At 40.6% G+C, this 20,611-nt stretch overlaps 1 protein-coding gene across 5 annotated transcripts in view; it reads left to right on the forward strand.

The window, feature by feature from the left end:
- The window catches only part of ASB3 (ankyrin repeat and SOCS box containing 3), a 140,940-nt gene that overhangs the window by 80,686 nt on the left and 39,643 nt on the right, over positions 1-20,611 (forward strand). For all 5 annotated transcript variants that reach the window (XM_032778369.2, XM_032778367.2, XM_032778370.2 and 2 more), the window contains 4 exons: positions 9,224-9,336; positions 9,919-10,054; positions 14,301-14,478; positions 17,091-17,288. In XM_032778369.2, coding sequence (XP_032634260.1) covers positions 9,224-9,336; positions 9,919-10,054; positions 14,301-14,478; positions 17,091-17,288 — 625 coding nt within the window. The remainder of the gene's footprint in view (positions 1-9,223; positions 9,337-9,918; positions 10,055-14,300; positions 14,479-17,090; positions 17,289-20,611) is intronic.

Here is a 20,611-nt window from a genome sequence, read left to right on the forward strand (position 1 = left end):
CTTTCTGATGGTGCACCGGGACAGGACCATAGGTTCCCAAATTCAGGGTCAAGTCAAAGGGAAAGAGGTGGAGGCAGTTCCTGTCTCTACAGTGAGTTTGCCAGGACGCCTAACCTTTGGGCATCTGTCGTTATTAGTTTGGTATTGATAAAGTTTCGGGCAGTTCAGGCAAATTCCTGAAGAATTTATTATGTGTCTTCCTTCCCCTTCGTCCAATCAAGTGAAGCTAAATTGCTTGACTCACCTCTCAGCATGCTATGTATTATATAACTACATTATACAGTCTTCATTTTTGTCATGGATTCTGTGCTTTCCATCAAAGAATTTCTGACTTTGAACCCTTGACCCTTTGGGATTTCTGCATATGAGAAGTAGAAGCAATGGGTAAACTGTTGAGCTAAACTCATTGAAAAACTTTAATTAAGTCTAGTCAAACTTTGGATTGCATGGGGAATGGGAGCTGCTCAACAACATTGTGAAGCACAAACAATCTGACCAGTGAATTCACTGAGAGCTTGAATTCCCATTGAGACGATGAAGTTTCTCCCTCACCTAAGTTCAAAAACAACAGCAAAAATTCAATTCTGGTATGACAAATTATTGTTCAAATCTATTTGCTGTTACCACAGCATAGGCATAATTCTTTGTTGACTAATATGAACTCTTAAAGTTGTCAAGGCTGATTCCCCACTCTGGCACTTCGAGTGCAGAAGGTGGGGACCCGCAAGGATTCTAAAAATTAATACTGGACACTCCAGGCTTGTATTAAACTCCCAAGGTTACAGCTTTTCTCTGACCTTGGATGAAAGCAAGAAAAAAGAAAGAAAATACATTTGAAAACTCAGGCTACTGCTAGATTTAAAAAACCCACTTACAATAATTAAGCATCACGAAAACCCTTTTTGAGTTCCAGCTTAAAGGTTACAAGCAAAACAAAAGCAGCGTGGGGCATGGGTCACTTGCTGGTGGATTCTCTGCAGCTTGAGGTCTTCAAACCACAATTTGAAGACTTCAATAACTCGGACATAGGTTAGGGGTTTTTATAGAAGTGGATGGATAGGGTTCTGTGGCCTGCTTTGTGCAGGAGGTCAGACTAGATGATGATATTGGTCCCTTCTGACCTATGAGTCTATTTGGGGTTAGCACAGAGAAGTCCACAAGCCATTAAAAAAAAATAAACAAAAATAAACCTAATTGCGTCTTCCTAGACATTTCCCGATCTACTTACATATCTGGGAGTTTCAAGTGAGTAGTTTCTAGGTATGATTCAGACGATTTTTCATACCTGGCCTCAACCTTCTTACAACATAGTTCCAGCCCTGGCTCTGCTTCTCCCCGAGAACAACAACAGAACAGACAAAGGGGATGTTTTTTCCCAATTTAAAGAAGTTCTAGCCTTCCCATTGGCTCTTCTGGTTAGATGCCCACTCCCTTCCTTTTACCTATGCAGGAAGACTTTTTAACCCTTTACAGGTAAAGCAAGTAGAGAACAACTACTAAGAGAGATTTTATAGCTAGCTGGATGGCTAGGTGACCATAAAAGGGAGCTACCCACCCCTTTCATTCATCACAAAAGTGTTACAGGATATGGAACCCTTTTGCTGGTGGGATTTTTCATCTTTTAATTAAATTTTTTATGATAATGTGCTCTTCACAATGACCAGTCAATGGCTTTTCCTAAAAATTACCATGATTGAACAGCTGTAACAACTTACACTTCTGTAGTGTAGACAATCTGGAAGTACTTTATAGGCTCTTTTCTCTAGCACAATTCTGAGGCATAGGTAAGTATTGTACCCATTTTATAGGTAAGTAAGCTGGGTCACAGAGACAGTAGTGATTATCTGTCCATCAGCACACCTGTGTCAATGGCGTAATGAGGGAAGTCTCTCTTTATACCTGTAATATTTGCAGAAGGAAAATGACTGATTGCTAAATAAATTATTTATTTCCAATGATCTAGTGTGAAAACCACTTTTAGTGCACTTTGTTTTCTAGATACTGGAAAATACAGTATATTCTGTTACATTTTTAGCTCATCTGTGTGTTTTCTCACTAGTCCTATGTGGTTTTACAGAATTTATATTCCAGTGTTGTTTTTATATGTTATGTATTTATTTATCCACCTACTTATGGTTGTAAATCTGCAAAGTAATTATGATAGACTCAGAGTGGTTTTTACTAATCCAGGTAACAACCAGCTAGAGAAGCTGAAGAACTGAGGCAAAGTCCAAAGAACTCTGATCCTCACCAACCTTTGTTTCATTGGGTATACTCAGCACTAGGGTAGGGAAATGAGCAGAGTTATTCTGCTTTGTGTTGGTGGCTGACACCCAGAAAAAAAATCTTCAGTCAGTAATAGTGTGTCAGTTTGTCTATCATAAGTAGGGTTTTCCAAGGCTTAGAATTACTAATGAAAGGGAGTAGTAGTTGGGGCGCTAAAATCCATGTTTCCAAGAAGACAGTAGCTAAACTTCCAATTCACAGGGGCCAGAATTTCACCCAGTTGTATGCAGAGGGTACCTGAATATAGGCTTGTATAGAAAGGGATGGTGATAGAGTCACAGAGTTGTGTGGCCATGTGTTTCTCCATCCGGTGAGTGCCCAAGTTCCTTCCCTTGAGAAGAACAATATGAAGGAAACTGAGTTTTCCCTCTGTTTATCTGCCCTCTTATACCACCTCTTATGAGTTTTTCTTCAGGAGAGGTGATCTGGGCTAAGAGAGTGGGATGGACAAGAAAAGATGAAGGGGTGAGTCCTCCCAATGGGAAAGCGGTGGGACATAAGCAGTAACTAATCACTGAGGGAAGATGAAGTTATTTGTTAACAAATGGCATAAAAGGGCATCAGACATTGAGGCAGAGGGCTTGGGATTTGTAGGTTCAAGAAACCATTACAGCTACCACTTGGCAGGCAGAGGTGAATTTGTAGACAGATGGCCTGCAGCCTGTCCATTTGCTGCAAGAAGTTCATCAACATGCTCACGAAAACCAGGCAGGTGCTTTTCCTTTTTTTTGTTTGCTTCTACTCAGGATAGGTAGGGTTTGAATAATAACCAAATAACAGCACAGGGATAGGCAACATATGGCATGCATGTCGAAGGCAGCACGTCAGCTGATTTTCAGTTGCACTCACAGTGCCTGAGTCCTGGCCACCGGTCTGGGGGCTCTGCATTTTAATTTAATTTTAAATGAAGCTTTTTAAACATTTTAAAAACCTTATTTACTTTACGTACAACAATAGTTTAGTTATATATTGTAGACTTATAGAAAGAGACCTTCTAAAAACGTTAAAATGTATTACTGGCACACAAAACCTTAAATCAGAGTGAATAAATGAAGACTTGGCACACCACTGCTGAAAGGTTGCCGACCCCTGTAATAGCATGTAAGAATTTTTCCTTTTCATCTCTAAGTTCTGTTGCTGTATCACAAGCATTCGTTAGTAATACGAATGGTAAAGAGAAATTATATATTTTCAGGTCATGATTATTTTGTCAAAAATACATTAAAGTTAGCTAGGGTGTTGCCACAAAGATTTAATAGTACAAAATGTAGTGATGTGTCGTTGATGATAAAAATCCATAAATAGTGTAACCAGGGTGCTTTATCTCTAGAGTAACATCATTATGTCTAAGAAAAATTGTCCTAAAATTGGGAGCCTATTAAATTCATTATTTTCAATACTATGGTGCTCTATTGATGAGCAGCTTGGTGTGTAGGATAGTAGCCCATTAAGTGATCTAAAGGCAAGTATTTGTGTGAGTAAAAGGAGAGCAAAATTTTGAGGCAAGTAACTTAAGAATCATATTTCCATTATCCTTTGATTTATTTTCCTTCTGTCTTTGTCACGCCCTTCTTTGACACACCTTTCTGTTACTTAAGGCTTGGCTACACATGAAACTCCAAAGCGCTGCTGCGGGAGCGCTCCCGTGGCAGCGCTTTGAAATGTGAGTGTGGTCGCGGCGCTAGCGCTGGGAGAGAGCTCTCCCAGCGCTGCAGGTACTCCACCTCCCCGTGGGGATTAGCTTGCAGCGCTGGGAGCGCAGTGCTGTAACTTGCTGTGCTCAGGGGTGTGTTTTTTCACACCCCTGAGCGAGAAAGTTGCAGCACTGTAAAGCGCCAGTGTAGCCAAGGCCTGAGTACCTTTTTTCTATTCAGGTTAGGCTGCAAACTGCAGGGGAAAATAGTGCTGTTTTTCCAGTAGGAAACACTTTACTAATGTTTCTTAGTGAGTGGCAAGGATTCTGCATTCATACTGAGTGAGAGAGACTAGGATCATGTTATTATAGTCTGTCTCACTCTCCTCAAGCTCAATCGTTAGAACACTTTTATTAATATTATCATTGGTTATTACTTTTATCATCATAGCAAAATTAGCCTGTCAGCAATGGATGCAACAAAAATGGTGCTGAACATAATTTAACTGCAAGTGTAGCCAAGGAATTCAGAACCAGCCCAGAATCTGTGGCTAAAAGCAGCCCAACCCACTTTCTGAAATGAAGCTGAAAAGGGTTTGTTCTTGGTGTATTTGCATTGAAACTGTGTTGAGCACCAGTTTAGTTTCACTTGTTGGTGACACCTGTTGTCAGTAACAGGACATTTGCTGGTGTAGACAAGGCTCTCAGGCAAGAAGCAGCACTATGTTCTTATATTGTTTTCACCTTTGGACCTATGTTGAACAAAGAAGGAAGGTATTGTTTGTCAGGTGAACAGACAACAGACTCCCCTGTATAATGCTTACTTTAAATATAATTTGCAAATATGTAACCAAAATTTAGCTAAATATATTTTTTTGTTTTGAATGCCTCTGATAGCTTAGGGAGGCCTTTGGCATGTAATTAACTCTAAACAGACTTTGTCTTTCATTTCTGTATCCTCAAAGTCAAGCTGGCCTGCTCCTGCCGCACTTAACATTGCATCTGCTATGGTGCCTTGTTGGGGAAAATAGAGTTGTCCCAGGGGCTCATGTAAGTGTAATTGTTTATTATATAGCATGGTTTACAAAGTGTTTTGTTTTGTGTTGTTTTATATTTCAAAGGATATAAAAATAATATGAAAGAAACCATAAAACTGCGCTATATAATGAAAAAAAAACAACACTTGAGCTATCATGAGTCAGTTCCATGCCCAGCATGGTTCTTCAAAGCTTCTGAAATTAAGGCATGCATTGTGCGGGTGTCTGGCGGCTGAAAGAGGGGTCAGCTGGTGTGGCTTTGCAGAGGCTGAAATGAGGTGAAGAGTGCACTTCTTTATACAATCTATGTAGAGTTTTCAGAACATAACAATATATGTAGCTATGTATGTTAAGAAAATATTCTCAGCTCACCTTTTAAATTCTACCTCTATACCCCTTAACATGTACATCAATTGAAATTCTCTCTGATGGCAACTTCATAATTTAAGATGTGTCTATAATTGTGTAAGTTACCATAAGTAAAATATAACAACTGTCTGTGGTCTAAAGTATTCTGAAGTAGGGGTCTGTCACTGAGAGTAGAGCAACTTCTTTGGTTTGTAAGGAAGCTAGGATGGAGAGAAGACAGATTCATGTTATACCAATTATATTAGATCAATAAAAACCAGCAGGATCTTATTGAAGGGGACAAGACATTTGTCACATTTATTGTAAATACCATAATAAAACAAAAGAAAACAGAAAACAACGTTGTTTGGCTACTTATTCCTATTACTACTTACTTATTTCTTATACACATATATAATATACTCATTCGCACAATCATTCATATAAGTTCTGTATAGATGTTATGGTTACCAGCCTAAAAGTTGCTTGTGACAGAATACTGGCCAGGTATCCTGTACACAAGAGTGGAGCCGAGTCCGGGTCAGGTGCGCACCTCATGCTCCTGGAGGGTGGTAGGAGAACCAGAGACTCAAAAACTTATTCTTCAGAGTCCAGTTTTATAGGAATTTATCCCTATGTCAGTCTATGAGAGTTGCTTCATTCTGCTGTTATTAAATCAATCAGCAGGTGGCTGGCTCCATGTTGTCAATGTTTGTTTTTCCTTCCTTTGAGGTGGTGGGGTGGATTCCAGTTTGCCCTCCAGGGGTCTTCTGGTTGATCCCACTTGACACCTTCTTAAACCGACACTGAATTCTTCAGGCTGGTAACTCCCTAACAATTCATTCATTATTTAAACTAGGCACTAATTCAAATACATTCTCTATCTTAATCACATCTATTTCACTGTCTCTTTAACTTTAGGGGTGTTACCAATTTATGTGAGACTCCCTGTCTTTTATTATTCAAAAATAAAGTGAGATGAAAACTTAGAGACCCCCACCCTCTGTATCTATGTACTATAACAGCTACTGTTTTGGCTCACAGCGGCCGTTACAAAGTAAAGTAGCGACTACAACGTGTCACTTAGAGAAGGGCACTTAGAGTCAATTAACGTTTAACAAGTTTTATACAAAGTATTTCTGTGAGCAGGCTTCACACAGACACAGCTGGTGGCTTGCGGGTTAGAGGCTAAATCTCTGGAATCACATTTATTTCTAATATAAACCTTTAGTTATAAAGTATCAATTAACAGTAAATCATTTCTAACAATAAATCATTTTTCATATAAACCATGTCTAATATAAACCTTGTTTAATATCCCTACATTCATATGGACAAAGGTCACTGTGAGGCCCTCTGATGTAGCCAATACACTGGCCTGCTCCCTGTAGCTATATGAATAGCTATTCTATTTTAAATAGAATTCCTGTGTGAATAAGTGGAAGTTTTTAGTGTCTAGAATTGTCCAAGTGAGTTGGGTTGGAAAGAGTAAAAAACAAAAATAAAGAAAAGAAAAAAAAGAAATACCGTGTATAGGAGAAAACTTTCAAGAACCATTCATCTCTCTGAATGTGCCCCTGTAATGCCATCAAAGACAGTGAGACTTATGGTGATAGCCTGGCCACAGTAGCTGTGCACAGAGGGCTGCTTTAACTTTTGCACATATTTAATTTTTCAAAGATATAAAAACATTTTCGACAAGATAGTATCAGCAGTTGCTCCAGAGGCCAAGCTCTTTCCTGCTTCCCTCAACTGGAAATGCATAACCTCATATCTCTACCAAAATGTTGAAATGTGCAACACATTCAAGGAGGCAGAATCATAAGTTTTCCTTATTTGCCTCTGAGAAGTACATGTCAGCAATTTTAATGAACAGCTGAGGTATATGGATATAAAAAAAATGGAGAAGAACCTCTCACTTTGCCGTTTTTGCCTTCTAGTTCAACAGTTTTGCTCTTAAAGCCAAACAGTTTTTATTTCAATATAGTGTAAGAAAGTGCTCTGAAGTTTTGGTTTTCCGTAAGTACTGTTTACATGTAATATCAAAATTTGGTAAACGGACATCTCAGTAGTGTTCCTATTATCTTACCTGGCCAATGGAAATCATGTTTCCAGCTGCTGTAACCAAGCTCAGGAGAAAGATAATACACAAAGCATTGGGTCTTAAATAGCAGAGTTTTGACTGTAAACAAGGGTAGTTCACTAACTTGTTTTCAGCACCAGGTGAACTGTGAGACATGTGACTATTCCATATAATGGTACAAGTTGGTGACTGGATAAGTAAATAAGTGGCTATTTTCAGTCTGCAGAGTTTTTTTTTCTTGAGGTGAGCCTCTTGTCTGATGGGAGGGGTAATGGGGTTCTAGGTTAGCAAGTTGTCAGCTAGTTCCAAGGTCAGTGGATAGTAGAGGTCTCTGAAAAGGTATGTTTGAGTTAATATAGAGGCATACAAGTGTTAATATGCTCCTTTTTGGTTAGAGACTTTTTATACCAAAGTCCAATATCCTGTAAGGTTTAGACCAGGGGTCTCATCTGCAGCCCGAGAACCTCGGGCCATCTGCAGCTTGAGAACCTTCTCACTGTGTCCCAGGGAGGAGAGACGCATGCAGCCACGCTGCCAGTTCTGTCTGCTGCAGGTGCTGCCCCACGCAGCTTCCATATGTACAATTTTTGTTATGTTTTTAAGTTAAAAATTATTGAGGAAGAGGATAAATTCAGATTACTATCAGATGTTTCCTTAATTATGGTTTCCATAGACCTCCATTGCTGGAGAAAGAGATGTTCAGCAAAACTAACATTGGAACTTTTGTTCCTTGTGAAACCACATTATCAAATTGATAGTACTTTATCTCCATTATGAATGTACTGACTATCGTATTCTTAAAAGATAGTTATCAAAGTCTCCATCTTGGAGCTTGTCATAGAATCATAGACTTTAAGGTCAGAGGGGATCATTATGATCATCTAGTCTGACCTCCTGCACAACGCAGATGACAGAATCTCACCCACCCATTCCTGTATCAAACCCCTAATCTATGTCTGAGCTATTGATGTCCTCAGATCATGGTTTAAAGACTTCAAGGTGCAGAGAATCCTCCAGTAAGTAACCCGTGCCCTACACTGAAGAGGAAGGCGAAAGCCCTTCAGGGCCTCTGCCAAGCTGCCCTGGAGAAAAATTCCTTCCCAGCCCCAAATATGGTGATCAGCTAAACCTTGAGCATGTGGGCAAGACTTACCAACCAGACAGCCAGGAAAGAATTCTCTGTAGTAACTCAGAAAACACCCCATCTAACATCTCATCACAGGCCATTGGGCATATTTACCGCTAATAGTCAAAGATCAATTAATTGTCAAAATTAGGCTATCCCATCATGTCATCCCTCCAAAAAACTTATCAAGCTTACTCGAAGCCAGATATGTCTTTTGCCCCTCCTGCTCCCCTTGGAAGACTGTTCCAGAACTTCACTCCTCTGATGGTTAGAAACCGTCTGATTTCAGGTCCAAACTTCCTGATGGCCAGTTGATATCCATTTGTTCTTGTGTTCACATTGGTACTGAGCTTAAATAATTCCTCTCCCTTCCTGGTATTTATTCCTCTGATATATTTATAGAGAGCAATCATATCTTCCCTCAACCTTCTTTTGGTTAGGCTAAATGTTTTGCTTCACAAGGAGGCAACACTAGATATAATTTCTATTTCATATGCAGAGCCTTAGAGAGTAGATTTTGTGTGTTTGGGTTTAGATCTGTAATCAAAGCTGCACAGTCACTCAAAGTGAATTAGTTTTGATGTCTGTTGTGGGGCTGTAAAACAGTTCTGATTACTGAGGTGAAAATTTGATGACTAAACCAATGAGCTGACCAGTTCCTTCACTTCTGCCTCTTTGGTAAGAGTAATTTTTTACTCCTCTGTTTGAAGCCGTAGAAAATGGACATCTAGAAATTATAAAGCTTCTACTCCAACACGGAGCAAATATTAATGGATCCCATTCTTGGTCTGGATGGAATTCTTTGCACCAAGCTTCTTTTCAGGTAACCTATACATTTATTATTTCATTTCCATGTAGGTAGTGTGTTTTACCCTTTAAAAATGACAGGTTGTACAGTTTTTGCTTCCTACTCTGATGATTTATGATTGTTAGGCTGGGCAGAAAAGGCAGTCTAAATGCTAATGATCATTCTGAATATGTCATAGTATGCTACAGCAGCGATAGAAGGTGTTAGGCAGCAATGATTATTTAAATATTAAAAGTACTGCATGTACTTAAGAAGTGATCAGATATAATATTTGGGAAGTAAATCTGTTATAAGATACACTTAATTTTTTGGGAAAGACTTTCATTGTATCATAGATGCGGCCAGCCTGGTGTCTTCTGAATTTTATTTTTTATCCAGCATAAACATTTATCAGACTTATAGTTCCAATATGCTAATTTAATTCTATTTATATTTATTGGGCTGGGTAAATAGGTTTAATTTCATCTTGCACGTCTGATGATTCTGCCACAGACTTTCTGAATACCACAGAATATCTACACAGAGTAAGAATGAAAAAGTAGGATCATATCAATTCCACTTCTCTTTTTCTAACAAAACAAAATATATTTATTTCAGGGACATACTGAAATAATAAAATTGCTCTTTGAAAAAGGAGCAAATAAGGAATGTGTGGATGACTTTGGAATCACACCTCTGTTCATTGCTGCTCAGTATGGCAAGCTGGAGAGTTTACGAGTACTTATATCACATGGTAATTTTCACCTTTCATTTAGCATTAGTAATATTTTTATAATGTTAGTGAAACATCAGCTATGAACTGGTATATGAAATTATCACATGAAAAGTATCATATGAAAGTATCTTGCCTTGCTTTCCCTTGAATCAGACCAAGAAACAGGAAATAAAACATAAGTGCTTGTCTACAGTTCAAATGCTACAGTGACATAGGTAATCCACCTCCCCGAAGGGCAGTAGCTAGGTCGATGGAAGAATTCTTGGACTGACTTTGCTCTGTGCTCTATGTGCACCGGGAGTTAGGATTTTTTTTTACACCCCTGACCGACTTAGTTGGGTCGACCTGACTGTTTAGTTAGACCAGGCATAAATAAAGACCTAACCTAGGTAAAGATTAAGGGTCTGATCGTGGAACCCTTAATCACACTGAGTAATCGTTTACTACATGGGAAGTCCAATGCATTTCTATGGATTACTGCAGGAGCAATATACTACTCAGCGTGATAAAGGGTATCACAATCGGATCCTAAAGTTACAGTAGTAATTTCTTCAGAATCTCAGACCAACAGACCTTGGTGTGCATCTCTGAATAGTATGCTCTCACTAACCTTCCCACACAATCAAATCAAAATTAAACAGTCATAACTATTAAACTGATGATCACCCTAAACTTGGCCATAACCTCACACACTGGTCAACAAATCTAGCATCTCAATACTTGTGGGGCACTATCTACAGAAAGTAATTTCTAACAAAAAAATTAACTAAATCTTTGAAATTTCTCCACAACGTCTGTCATTTATCGGGTATTGCCCTATTCTACTGCACAGTGTGACAAGTGCTTCCCAGTCGCATACAAAGTCTTTCTCTCATTTTACAGTAGGAGTAAGAAACCTAATGTAAAGTTCATCTGTAAAGGTGTAAATAAAAGTAACGACGCTGTGGTTTATATTTCTGTTTATTAAGTATCTTCTGCTATCAATGTATAATGCACTGCTATACCAGAATTCAAGCCCAACAATCTGCCAGCATAGCAGGATTATTGGCATATTGAATGATGGGAATGTCTTCGTTTGAATGGAAGAAAGTGGTTCAGCTCTCCAGTGTGTAATGTTATTTTAGAATTTGTTTAATTTATTAGGTACTAATTACTTGCACTATGCTGAGGATTGCATATTTTTGCTGTATTTGTGATTAACTTAAAATAATGTTTTACGTCATTCATTCACTCTGTAACCTCATCAGGGTTTCAAGTGACCCTAAAGGAGAATTTTAAGGGACGAGCATTTGACATCAGTTTTTTCTTCCTGTCAGATTTAAATGAAAACCAAAAATACTTTGAGAACTTTAGTTCTAATCACTTTAGTATATGAGCAATTTGAAAACACATAGCAGGTTAATAAAGTAAATATGATTCTTCTTCGAGTGCTTGCTCATGTTGATTTCATTGTAGATGTGCACGCGCAACCACATATGCAGTCGTTGGAGACTTTTGCCTTAGTGGTGCCTGTAGGGCCAGCTGTGGTGCCCTCTGGATTGCCATGCTCATGCATTGGTATATCTGGCGCGGCTGGTCCTGTGCCCTTTCAGTTCCTTCTTACTGCCTGTAGTGGTCAGTCGGAGCGCCTCGGTCCCTTGCTTCACAAGTGGTCAGTGGTTTCTGTTCTATCTTAGCCTTGTGCTTCTAGCTGTAAATAGTTTAATCATTTGTTAGTTAGTTAGTTAAGTACTCATTAAGTGTTTAGTTAGATAGTGTCCTGACAGGGACTTTGCCCCAGTTTCCAGGTTTCAAGCCCTGCTCTTTATGCCTGGTTGTGACTTGCAAAAGGGCTCACCCCTGGGGAGTTCCTCCACCCAAAAGGACTTGCCACTGACTCCAGGGAGTGGTAAAGGGCCCAAACCGACAGCGCAGTTGACGACTCTGAGTCCCCGGCCCCTAGAGAACTAAGAGCACCTCTGTTACAGCTGTCACTGCGTGTGGCAATGGAACCGGCTAAGGCTCCCCACGAGGGCAAGCCCGCCAGCAAGGCCTCACACAAAACATGCAAGTGCCACCAGGACCTGGAGCCAAGACAGAGCCCTAGGTCGCCATGATCTTAATCTCTGCATCAGCCCAGGTCTCCGGCTCACCGCTACAAGTCATCAGCTCCGCGCTATCGATCCCTGTCTTCGCGCCGGAGCTTGCCCAGGCATCGATCTCCCCAGCACTAGTCTTTGTCATGTCGTTGATTGCTGTTGCTGAGACCTCGAGGTTGCTCCCTGGCACGGCGCTGCTCACCCTACTCCAGGCACCAGTTCAACCATTCTCAGCACCAGTCACTGACGGCGACAGTGAGCCACCAGACCCAAGCATCCACAGTCCCACCTTGTTCGCTGATCTGGCAGCAGGGCCAGTGGCTGACCCAATGGCCTTATTGGAATGTGTGGGACATTCCCACCATGCCATTGCTCCACTCCTGCCAGCCCTCGATCACCGTGTCAGACAGGCCAAAGTTGGCACCCACGGCAATGATGGCACCGGGTGTGGTGCAGGACACTTTGGCAACTGCCGTGGGTGAGGAGCCGGCTGCCATCTCTGGTAGGTGAAGACACCGCCAGACCACCCCGGTTGTCCAATCAACTTCCTCCTTTCAGGACAAGGCAGTGGCGGGCCCCTCCAGACCTAGCCCTCCAGATGATTTTAGGGAGCATCAGGCGCTGCTCCGGTTCGCCTGGCCTGCCTTATTTTCTTGCCCCACCTGGAAGTCAAGGTGGTGCAGATCCTGATGGACAATAGTGCCACAATGTATTACATCACCAGGCAGGGTGGCACCAGGTATTGGACCTTTGTCAGGAAGCACTCAGCCCCTGGGACTTCTATGTGCAGCATGCTATTCATTTGGTGGCTGCCCACCTGCCTGGAACGAAGAATGTCCTGGTAGATCGCCTCAGCGAGTCCTTCTTGTCTCACCGCAAATGGTCACTCCATCCGGAGGTGGTCGGCCTAAACTTCTGCAAGTGTGGGACTCCCCCAGTGGACCTGTTTGCGTCCTAGCAGAACAAGAAGTGCCACATGTTCTGTTCTCTGCTGGGCAAGGGGGAAGGATAGCTCAGTGGTTTGAGCACTGGCCTGCTAAACCCAGGGTTGTGAGTTCAGTCCTTGAGGGGGCCATTTAGGGAACTGGGTTAAAAATCTGGGGATTGGTCCTGCTTTGGGCAGGGAGTTGGACTAAATGACCTCTTGAGGTCCCTTCCAACCCTAGTATTCTATGATTCTATGGGCTCCCTGTCAGATGCCTTCCTGATCCTGTGGTAGGGAGCGCTGATGTACGCCTTTCTGCTGATACCATTAATCCACAAAGTCCTGCTAAAGGTGAAGCAAGACAAAGCAACAGTCATCCTCATAGTCCCAGTTTGGCCTCAACAACACTGGTTTGGCATGTTACTGAGTCTTTTGGCAGTCACCCTGCTGCAACTGCCTCTTCGGCCGGATCCAGTGTCCCAGAACCACAGCAATCTACTGCATCCGGATCTGGTGGCACTGCACTTGATGGCCTGCCTACTGTGTGGCTAAGTGGGAAAAAATGGCGGTGTTCTGCTGTTGTCCAGCAGATCCTCCTGGGCAGCAGGAAACCCTCCACCAGGGCTACCTACATGGCAAAGTAGAAACTGTTCTCGTGATGGACCTCAAGTCAGCACATTTGTGCAGAGGAGGCCCTGCTGCAGGACATCTTGGACTATTTGCTGCACCTTAAGCTCCAGGATCTGTTGCTGTTTTCGGTCTAGGTTCACCTGGTGGCCATTTCAAGGCAGGTTGGTCTTTGCCCACCATCCCATGACAGCATGGTCATCCTGCTCCCTCCTGTTTCACTCCTGGAGGGTCTCCATCCCATTAGCCGCCCTCCTGCCCCTCTGTTGTCAAGAAGGAACTGAGATGGCGCAGGGCCAGCAGTCCTTGATCTACAATGCCGTGAGTGCGGCACTCTAGAGGTTGCTACACCTGTCCCTACAGGTACCGCTAAGGCAAAAGTCTCCAATAACTGCACATGTGGGCGTACGCACACCTACAATGGAATGGATATGAGCAACACATCTCAAAGAACAAGAAGTTACGAAAGGTAGGTAACAGTTTTTTCTTTAATACCTGTGAGAAAACTTCTGAATGATGAAGCAATTTTGTGAAAGCCAGTGCCTAATTAATGCTGTAATTTGTTTATTCACTTTTGTGGTTTTGCTCTGTTATGATGATCAGGCATCATATTATATGTTTTATTCTGTGTTAGGTGCAAATGTCAATTGTCAAGCCAAGGACAAAGCCACTCCATTATTCATTGCTGCACAGGAAGGCCATGCCGAGTGTGTGGACCTATTGTTATCAAAAGGGGCCAATCCAAATCTCTACTGTAATGAGGAGGAATGGCAGTTGCCTATTCATGCAGCAGCCCAAATGGGCCATAGCAAGTAGGTGATATAAAAATCTAATAAACAATTCTGCTCACTAAATGGTAATCAAGAATAAGAATTCTCAGCTATAAATGGAAGGGAAATAATGAGTTATGGACTCTGTTTTTCAGTTTAAAATTTCTTATTCTCTTCACATTACAGTTTCAAAGCCTGACCCTGCAGCTCTTGTCCATGTGGAACTCTCATTGAAGTAAGCAGACATTTTGCATTGGAGTCTGATCCAACTCTCATTTAAGTCAGTGGTTGTCCCACAGAGAGAGGGGCTGCACGATTAAACATCTGCTCACCTGATAAGCATATTACTGTTTTGTTTATTTTATGTTTTAGGTGTAAATAATGATAAAGTATTCTTGTCCAAAACTCTTTAGGAGCCCTTAGTTAGAAATACAGTTTTAAATGATAATCATACAGCAGCAAAAGAATCCTATACAAATAACAAATAACTAAATGAGCCAGTAAATCAAAGCAGCAGAACAGTCCATTTATTCCATCCAAGAACATAGCTCCACCCTCTCCTCCAAACAGCAAAACAAAATAATTAAAAAAAAAAATTGGCTTTTGCAGTAGAGTAGGTAATGAAATTTGAGGTATTTCACAGCAGGGGGTGGGAGGCTAGCAAGTTTCAGACCTCTAGGTTCTCACAGAGATCCCTCTGCCAGTAGTCCCCATCTCTTTTATAAATGGGGGATCCAGCTAGAGTGGCTCCACTGAGCACAGTTTTGGCTGTATATCACATTCTCACATTCCAGACCCTTTAAGGCTCTATAGCTCATGATCAACGCCTTAAACTCCATCTGAAGAGCCAGCACAGTTCCTGGAGCATCGGTGTCACATGTTTCCAGATGCCCCACTCACTAAATGAGCTGCTGCACTCTGCACCAGCTTCAGTCTGTGAATGATTTTAAGGTGTAGACCCATGTAGAGTGCATCTTGGGGGGTGGGGGAAGCATGGAAAACAGTGACAAGGTTCATTTGTGAAATAAAGGATGTAACTTCCTAGCCAGCCTTGTTATAACTGTCTAACAGTTTCTGTGGGGCATCTAACAGCTTCAGGCGTCATGCTCTGGTGATCAGTGGCAGAAACCCCCAGTCAAAAGGGCTAATATTGCCTCTGCCATGTCCTCCAGCTGCTTCATCCAAGCCACCATCACCTGAGCCTTGTTTGGACTGAGCTTCAGCCAGCTCACTCTCATCCATTCTCCAACCTCAAGAAAGCATTGGCTGAGGAACCTCATTGTCTGGGGTGTCATAGATGAGGGGTTCTCAAACGGGGTCATAACCCCCCAGGGTGGGTACATAGCGGTCATGAGCTATCAACTTCATGGAGCTGACAGCTCCCAGCTCCCATTAAATTAAATCAACCTCCAGTTTTTATAGTAAAGGGAGAGGTCACATTCAGACGCTTGCCGCGTGAAAGGGGTCACCAACACAAAAAGTTTGAAAATCACTGAGATAGACGCATACATTTGGTTGTCATCAGTATACTGAAAACACTGCACGCCTGTATGCATCTGGTTTGGGTGGGGAGGAGAGATGTCAGCATGACATCCTGCAGTAACCTGCACTTGAGAGCCCTTTGGGAAAAGGAGGAAGTGCCCATAATTATGTGGTGCAACCTAGGCAAAAGAAAACAAAGCTACAGAAGAGCAGAACTCTCCTCTTCCACCAGTGTTTGCAGATGAATCAACAGCATTTCACAATCAGTGGAATGTAATAATACCTGTATGGGGGCTTGATCTTCATCCATTACCAGGAGGAGGTCATTGACCAGCATGACCAGTGAAGTTTCTGTGTTCAAACTGATAAGGGAAAAGATGTTTCAGAGGATTCTAGATAGTGTGAGAGATGTCTTGCCACAACTACTGTCTTTCTCAAAAATGGAAGGTGAATTGGCAAGATTGTCAAGGCATGGCTCCTTGAGCAAAGGCTGTGTTAATACTTCCTTCAAAGCAACAGGCAGGCTGGTTTCTCTAAGAGAAGCTTTGACAATTTCCATCTGCAAAGGATCCACTGCTTCCTTACTGATCTTCATTAATCAGGAAGGATATGGGTCCAAAGTACAGGGTGTGGCACAAATTTTCCCACCACTCCCAACACTGAGGCTGAATTCTAACAGAGAAGACATCCCCTTTGTCTACAGTTTGTTAAACGAAAACTCCCAGATTTGAACACCCGTTCCTACTACGTTGTAAAACTCTAGATCCAAACTTTGCAGAACAGACGTATCTCTATATCAGTGTAAACCAATCTCTGACTAAACCTAATTAGAATCTGAGATATTACAAATACATCAATTCCAGCTAATTTTGAATAACAAATCATAAAAGATTTAGAAGATTATTTCAGTTTAAATTTGCAGATAGTTTTGCATTGATGATACTAACAGTTCCGTATGTGTAAGACGTTAGAAGATTTTTATGTCAAAATGTCTACTATTATGAATGGGGTTTTTTTACATATTTATTTAATTAAAAGGATGTGATTACATTTCATGTGTGATTTTGTTTTAAACAATAATGTCCATGGGAAAAATAGCCAGGAAAAATAATATCTAATTTTTCCATATATGTAAAAAGACTCCACAATAAACATAGTTTTATATGTTATAGCTTATTGGGATTGCTAATACCAGTTACTGATCGGACCTGTGACACGGGAAAAGACAAAGTGAGCCCTGTCTATTCAGCAGTTTATGGTGGTAGTGAAGAGTGCTTGGAAATGTTACTTAAAGAAGGCTACAGCCCAGATGCTCAGAAGTGCCTAATCTTTGGCTGCGTATCACCTATGTGCATGGTTTTCCAAAAGAAGTATGTATGATATATCTCTAGTGTTTTTTCATTTGTCATAGGTTAACTATACTTCTCTTTATCTCAGGCTTACTTTTTAAAATATATATGGTTTTTTTCCCTTCTCAAGGTTTAGTCTGTTGTCTCAAGAATTAAGTACCTCTATAGTGCACTAGTTATGGGTCACATACGTGAGCTAAAGAACCTTGCTAAAATCTCCTTTGGGAAGCTCTGTTCTTTGAAAAGGAGTCTTGTAGAACATAATTGCGGTCTAGTTTCCTGGCTTTCAAAAGGTTTTATCAACCATCTCGGTCTTCTGGGAACTTGACATGATGCTGTAATTGAATCAAACAGATTCTTAATTAGCTAGATTCTTTTCAGTGAGATTGAGTTCTTGGAAAATACTATTTTACTTTCTCTGCATGCCAGTCTTTTGTGTAAAAACAAAGCAACATAAAATTGTTTTAGACAAGTGCCCCTCCCCCTCCAAATCTCAGTGTTCCTAGGACAAGACTGTCCAATACCCTGAAAGCAGAGCTTCCGTATGTTACAGGTGTTGCGAACTACCAAAGAATTTATACTTACCGTAGATTATAAATCCCTTGAGATCATGATCACTATGTTCCATTTGTTCTGTACAGTGTGTATGACACATGCTGTTGGTGCTCAACAAATGGTTGTTTGATACAACAGAGGAAAATTGTAAAATGTAACTACTGTTATTCACATTTTAACTTAATTTACTTGATATTGAAAGTATATTAATGAGGCAGGACTCCCTTCTTCCCTTCAGTTCACTATTTTGTAGTTATTAATTTTATTAATAAAATTGGTAAATCTCTTCTTCCACCTAATTCTGTATATAGTTGGGTTTGTGGGACATTTGAACAATAAAATCAACATGATAATTATCTCATTATTCTGTGTCTATTATTCCCTCCTCCCAAAACTTGTCCTTAGAGAAAATGCATTACACACTGAACCAAATCTAGATACCAGTGAAAATAATGGTGCAGGATTAGCCCCCAAGACACTTCTTGCGAACTCTGAGCTTCACATGTTATTGTGAGCTGCCTTTTACAAAAAGTGTATAGGTATGATAGATTTAAATTGGGATACTGAATACAGATATCTTAATGGATCTGATATTGGACTAGGCATTAGAGTGATAGAGATATTCAGTACTTGCACATGTTGGAGAATAATATTTGATAAACACGTGCAAATTATTTTTGCAATAACTACATTTATTATTAATTTAATACTTTGACAGAATGCAATTTAACGTGTTTTTTATGTACTGTATATCACAGCAATATTATGCATAGTAATGTTGTGTGGCTAATGTGCTTTTTTTAAAGGGAAATTGTTTAGGCTATTAAATTAGATCTACTTAAAAATCACATTCTAACAGAAGAATGACTCTTGAACACAGGGTTAAATTATTTCCTGGCACAGTGCCACCGAAGTCAAGGAAGTAATGGGAGCAAAGAATTTGGCTTATCTCTAATTTTAAAAAATGCATCACTTAATTGATCCAAATAGCACCACTTTTTGGTGCTGTCTTCATTTTGTGCATTCAGTGCCTTCATTTCCTCATTCTGATTTCTTGCCCTGCCCAGATAGGGCAAAAGGTGTAACTGCAGCAAATTTCCGGCAGAAATTTTTTCAGCGGAAAAAAAAAAAATGTGCAGCACATGAATTATACGTGTGCTTGCAGTGATGCACAGTTCTCCCAGGAGTAAATATTGGTGGAGGAACCTTATTTTTAGGTGCCTATGTTTGAAAATATTAGACTGTGTGTATAAAAATAATTCATAAAAACTTCATTAATGTATTGCAAGTTTAAGTAACTTCATTTTTTTCTGATGCAATGTTAGCCACTGGTGCTGCAGACACTTATGTATATACATAACTAGAAGCAGATGAGTAGTCCCATATAAGTCAGTGGAACTGTTCATGTGAGTAAAGTTATGTGCCTGTTGAAGTGTTTGGATTAGGGCCTGAATTTAATTTTTTTTTTTCATCTGTGGCAGTTTTGTAAAATTCAAATGAGATACCATACCAGTATTGACATGTTTCGGAGGTTGGGAATACAGAAATTTTGTTCCTTATAAATTTTAATCTAAAGTGCAATAGCACAGATTTTCAAAGTAGTTTTACAAAGCCTCACATAGTTTAAATTACGATTTAGATTACTTAATTTAAAAAACCCATGGATTTAAATTGGCTTGATTTAAATCGCTCCACCCTGACTTGATCACATTAATTACTTTGAATTTTCTGAGCACATAGAGAATCTTGTAAGGGTCCCTGTCTGAATTTTAAAAACCCTTCTAATTCCATATAGCAAATTTGAAGACTGTCTCCTGTGAAACCATCTTGTCTGATTAGCAGTTGGGGAAATTAAATCCTGTTCAGTATAATTGGTGTTCTGTGGAGAAAGTGTGTTTCATGTGCCAGAACCTTTTTCCTTCCTTGCCTCAGCTTTCCCCTAAGGTTGTTTTGTTTATTTGTCTATTTTTTTATTTATTTATTTTTTTTGCCATTCCTTTCAGTTTGTATTTCCTTTATTTTATTTTTCAGTTAGGGCTGTATTGTGGCTTTGCCACAAATCCCAAATAAAGGGCAGCACGTAGTTGTGCTGCTCCAGGAACAGTCCAGGAACCAAATTGTGACTCTGAGTCACAATCTGATCTCCCATTCTCCACTTGATCTGAGTGGAAAGTAATTTATGCCAAACCTATAAATGACACAAATTACTGGTACTTCCCCTTCTATGTTGGTTCAGCTGTGCTGGCTAAAGCATTGGGCAGATGAAGTCAAAAGTTCTGCCCACTCTTGCTGCTATGGCAATGCAGATAGATCATGCAGAAGAGAAAATGAACACTTTACACCTCCTTGCTCCTCTGCATGGACACGTCACTAGAGTCATGATTGTGCCCCTTGAGATTTTTTTTCTTGTCTACCTTTCCTTTCTTCCTTCTTTGTCTCTTAGGGTACGTCTACACTACAGGATTATTCTGATTTTACATAAACTGGTTTTGTAAAACAGGTTGTATAAAGTCGAGTGCACGTGGCCACACTAAGCACATTAATTGGCGGTGTGCGTCCATGGTCCGAGGCTAGCGTCGATTTCTGGAGCATTGCACTGTGGGTAGCTATCCCATAGTTCCCGCAGTCTCCCCCACCCATTGGAATTCTGGGTTGAGATCCCAGTGCATGATGGTGCAAATATAGTGTTGCGAGTGATTCTAAGTAAATGTCATCACTCATTCCTTCCTCCGTGAAAGCAACGGCAGACAATCATTTCTTGCCTTTTTTCCCTGGATTGCCCTGGCAGA

The sequence above is a fragment of the Chelonoidis abingdonii genome, chromosome 3, assembly GCF_003597395.2.
Source record: "Chelonoidis abingdonii isolate Lonesome George chromosome 3, CheloAbing_2.0, whole genome shotgun sequence".
Taxonomy (NCBI): domain Eukaryota; kingdom Metazoa; phylum Chordata; order Testudines; family Testudinidae; genus Chelonoidis; species Chelonoidis abingdonii.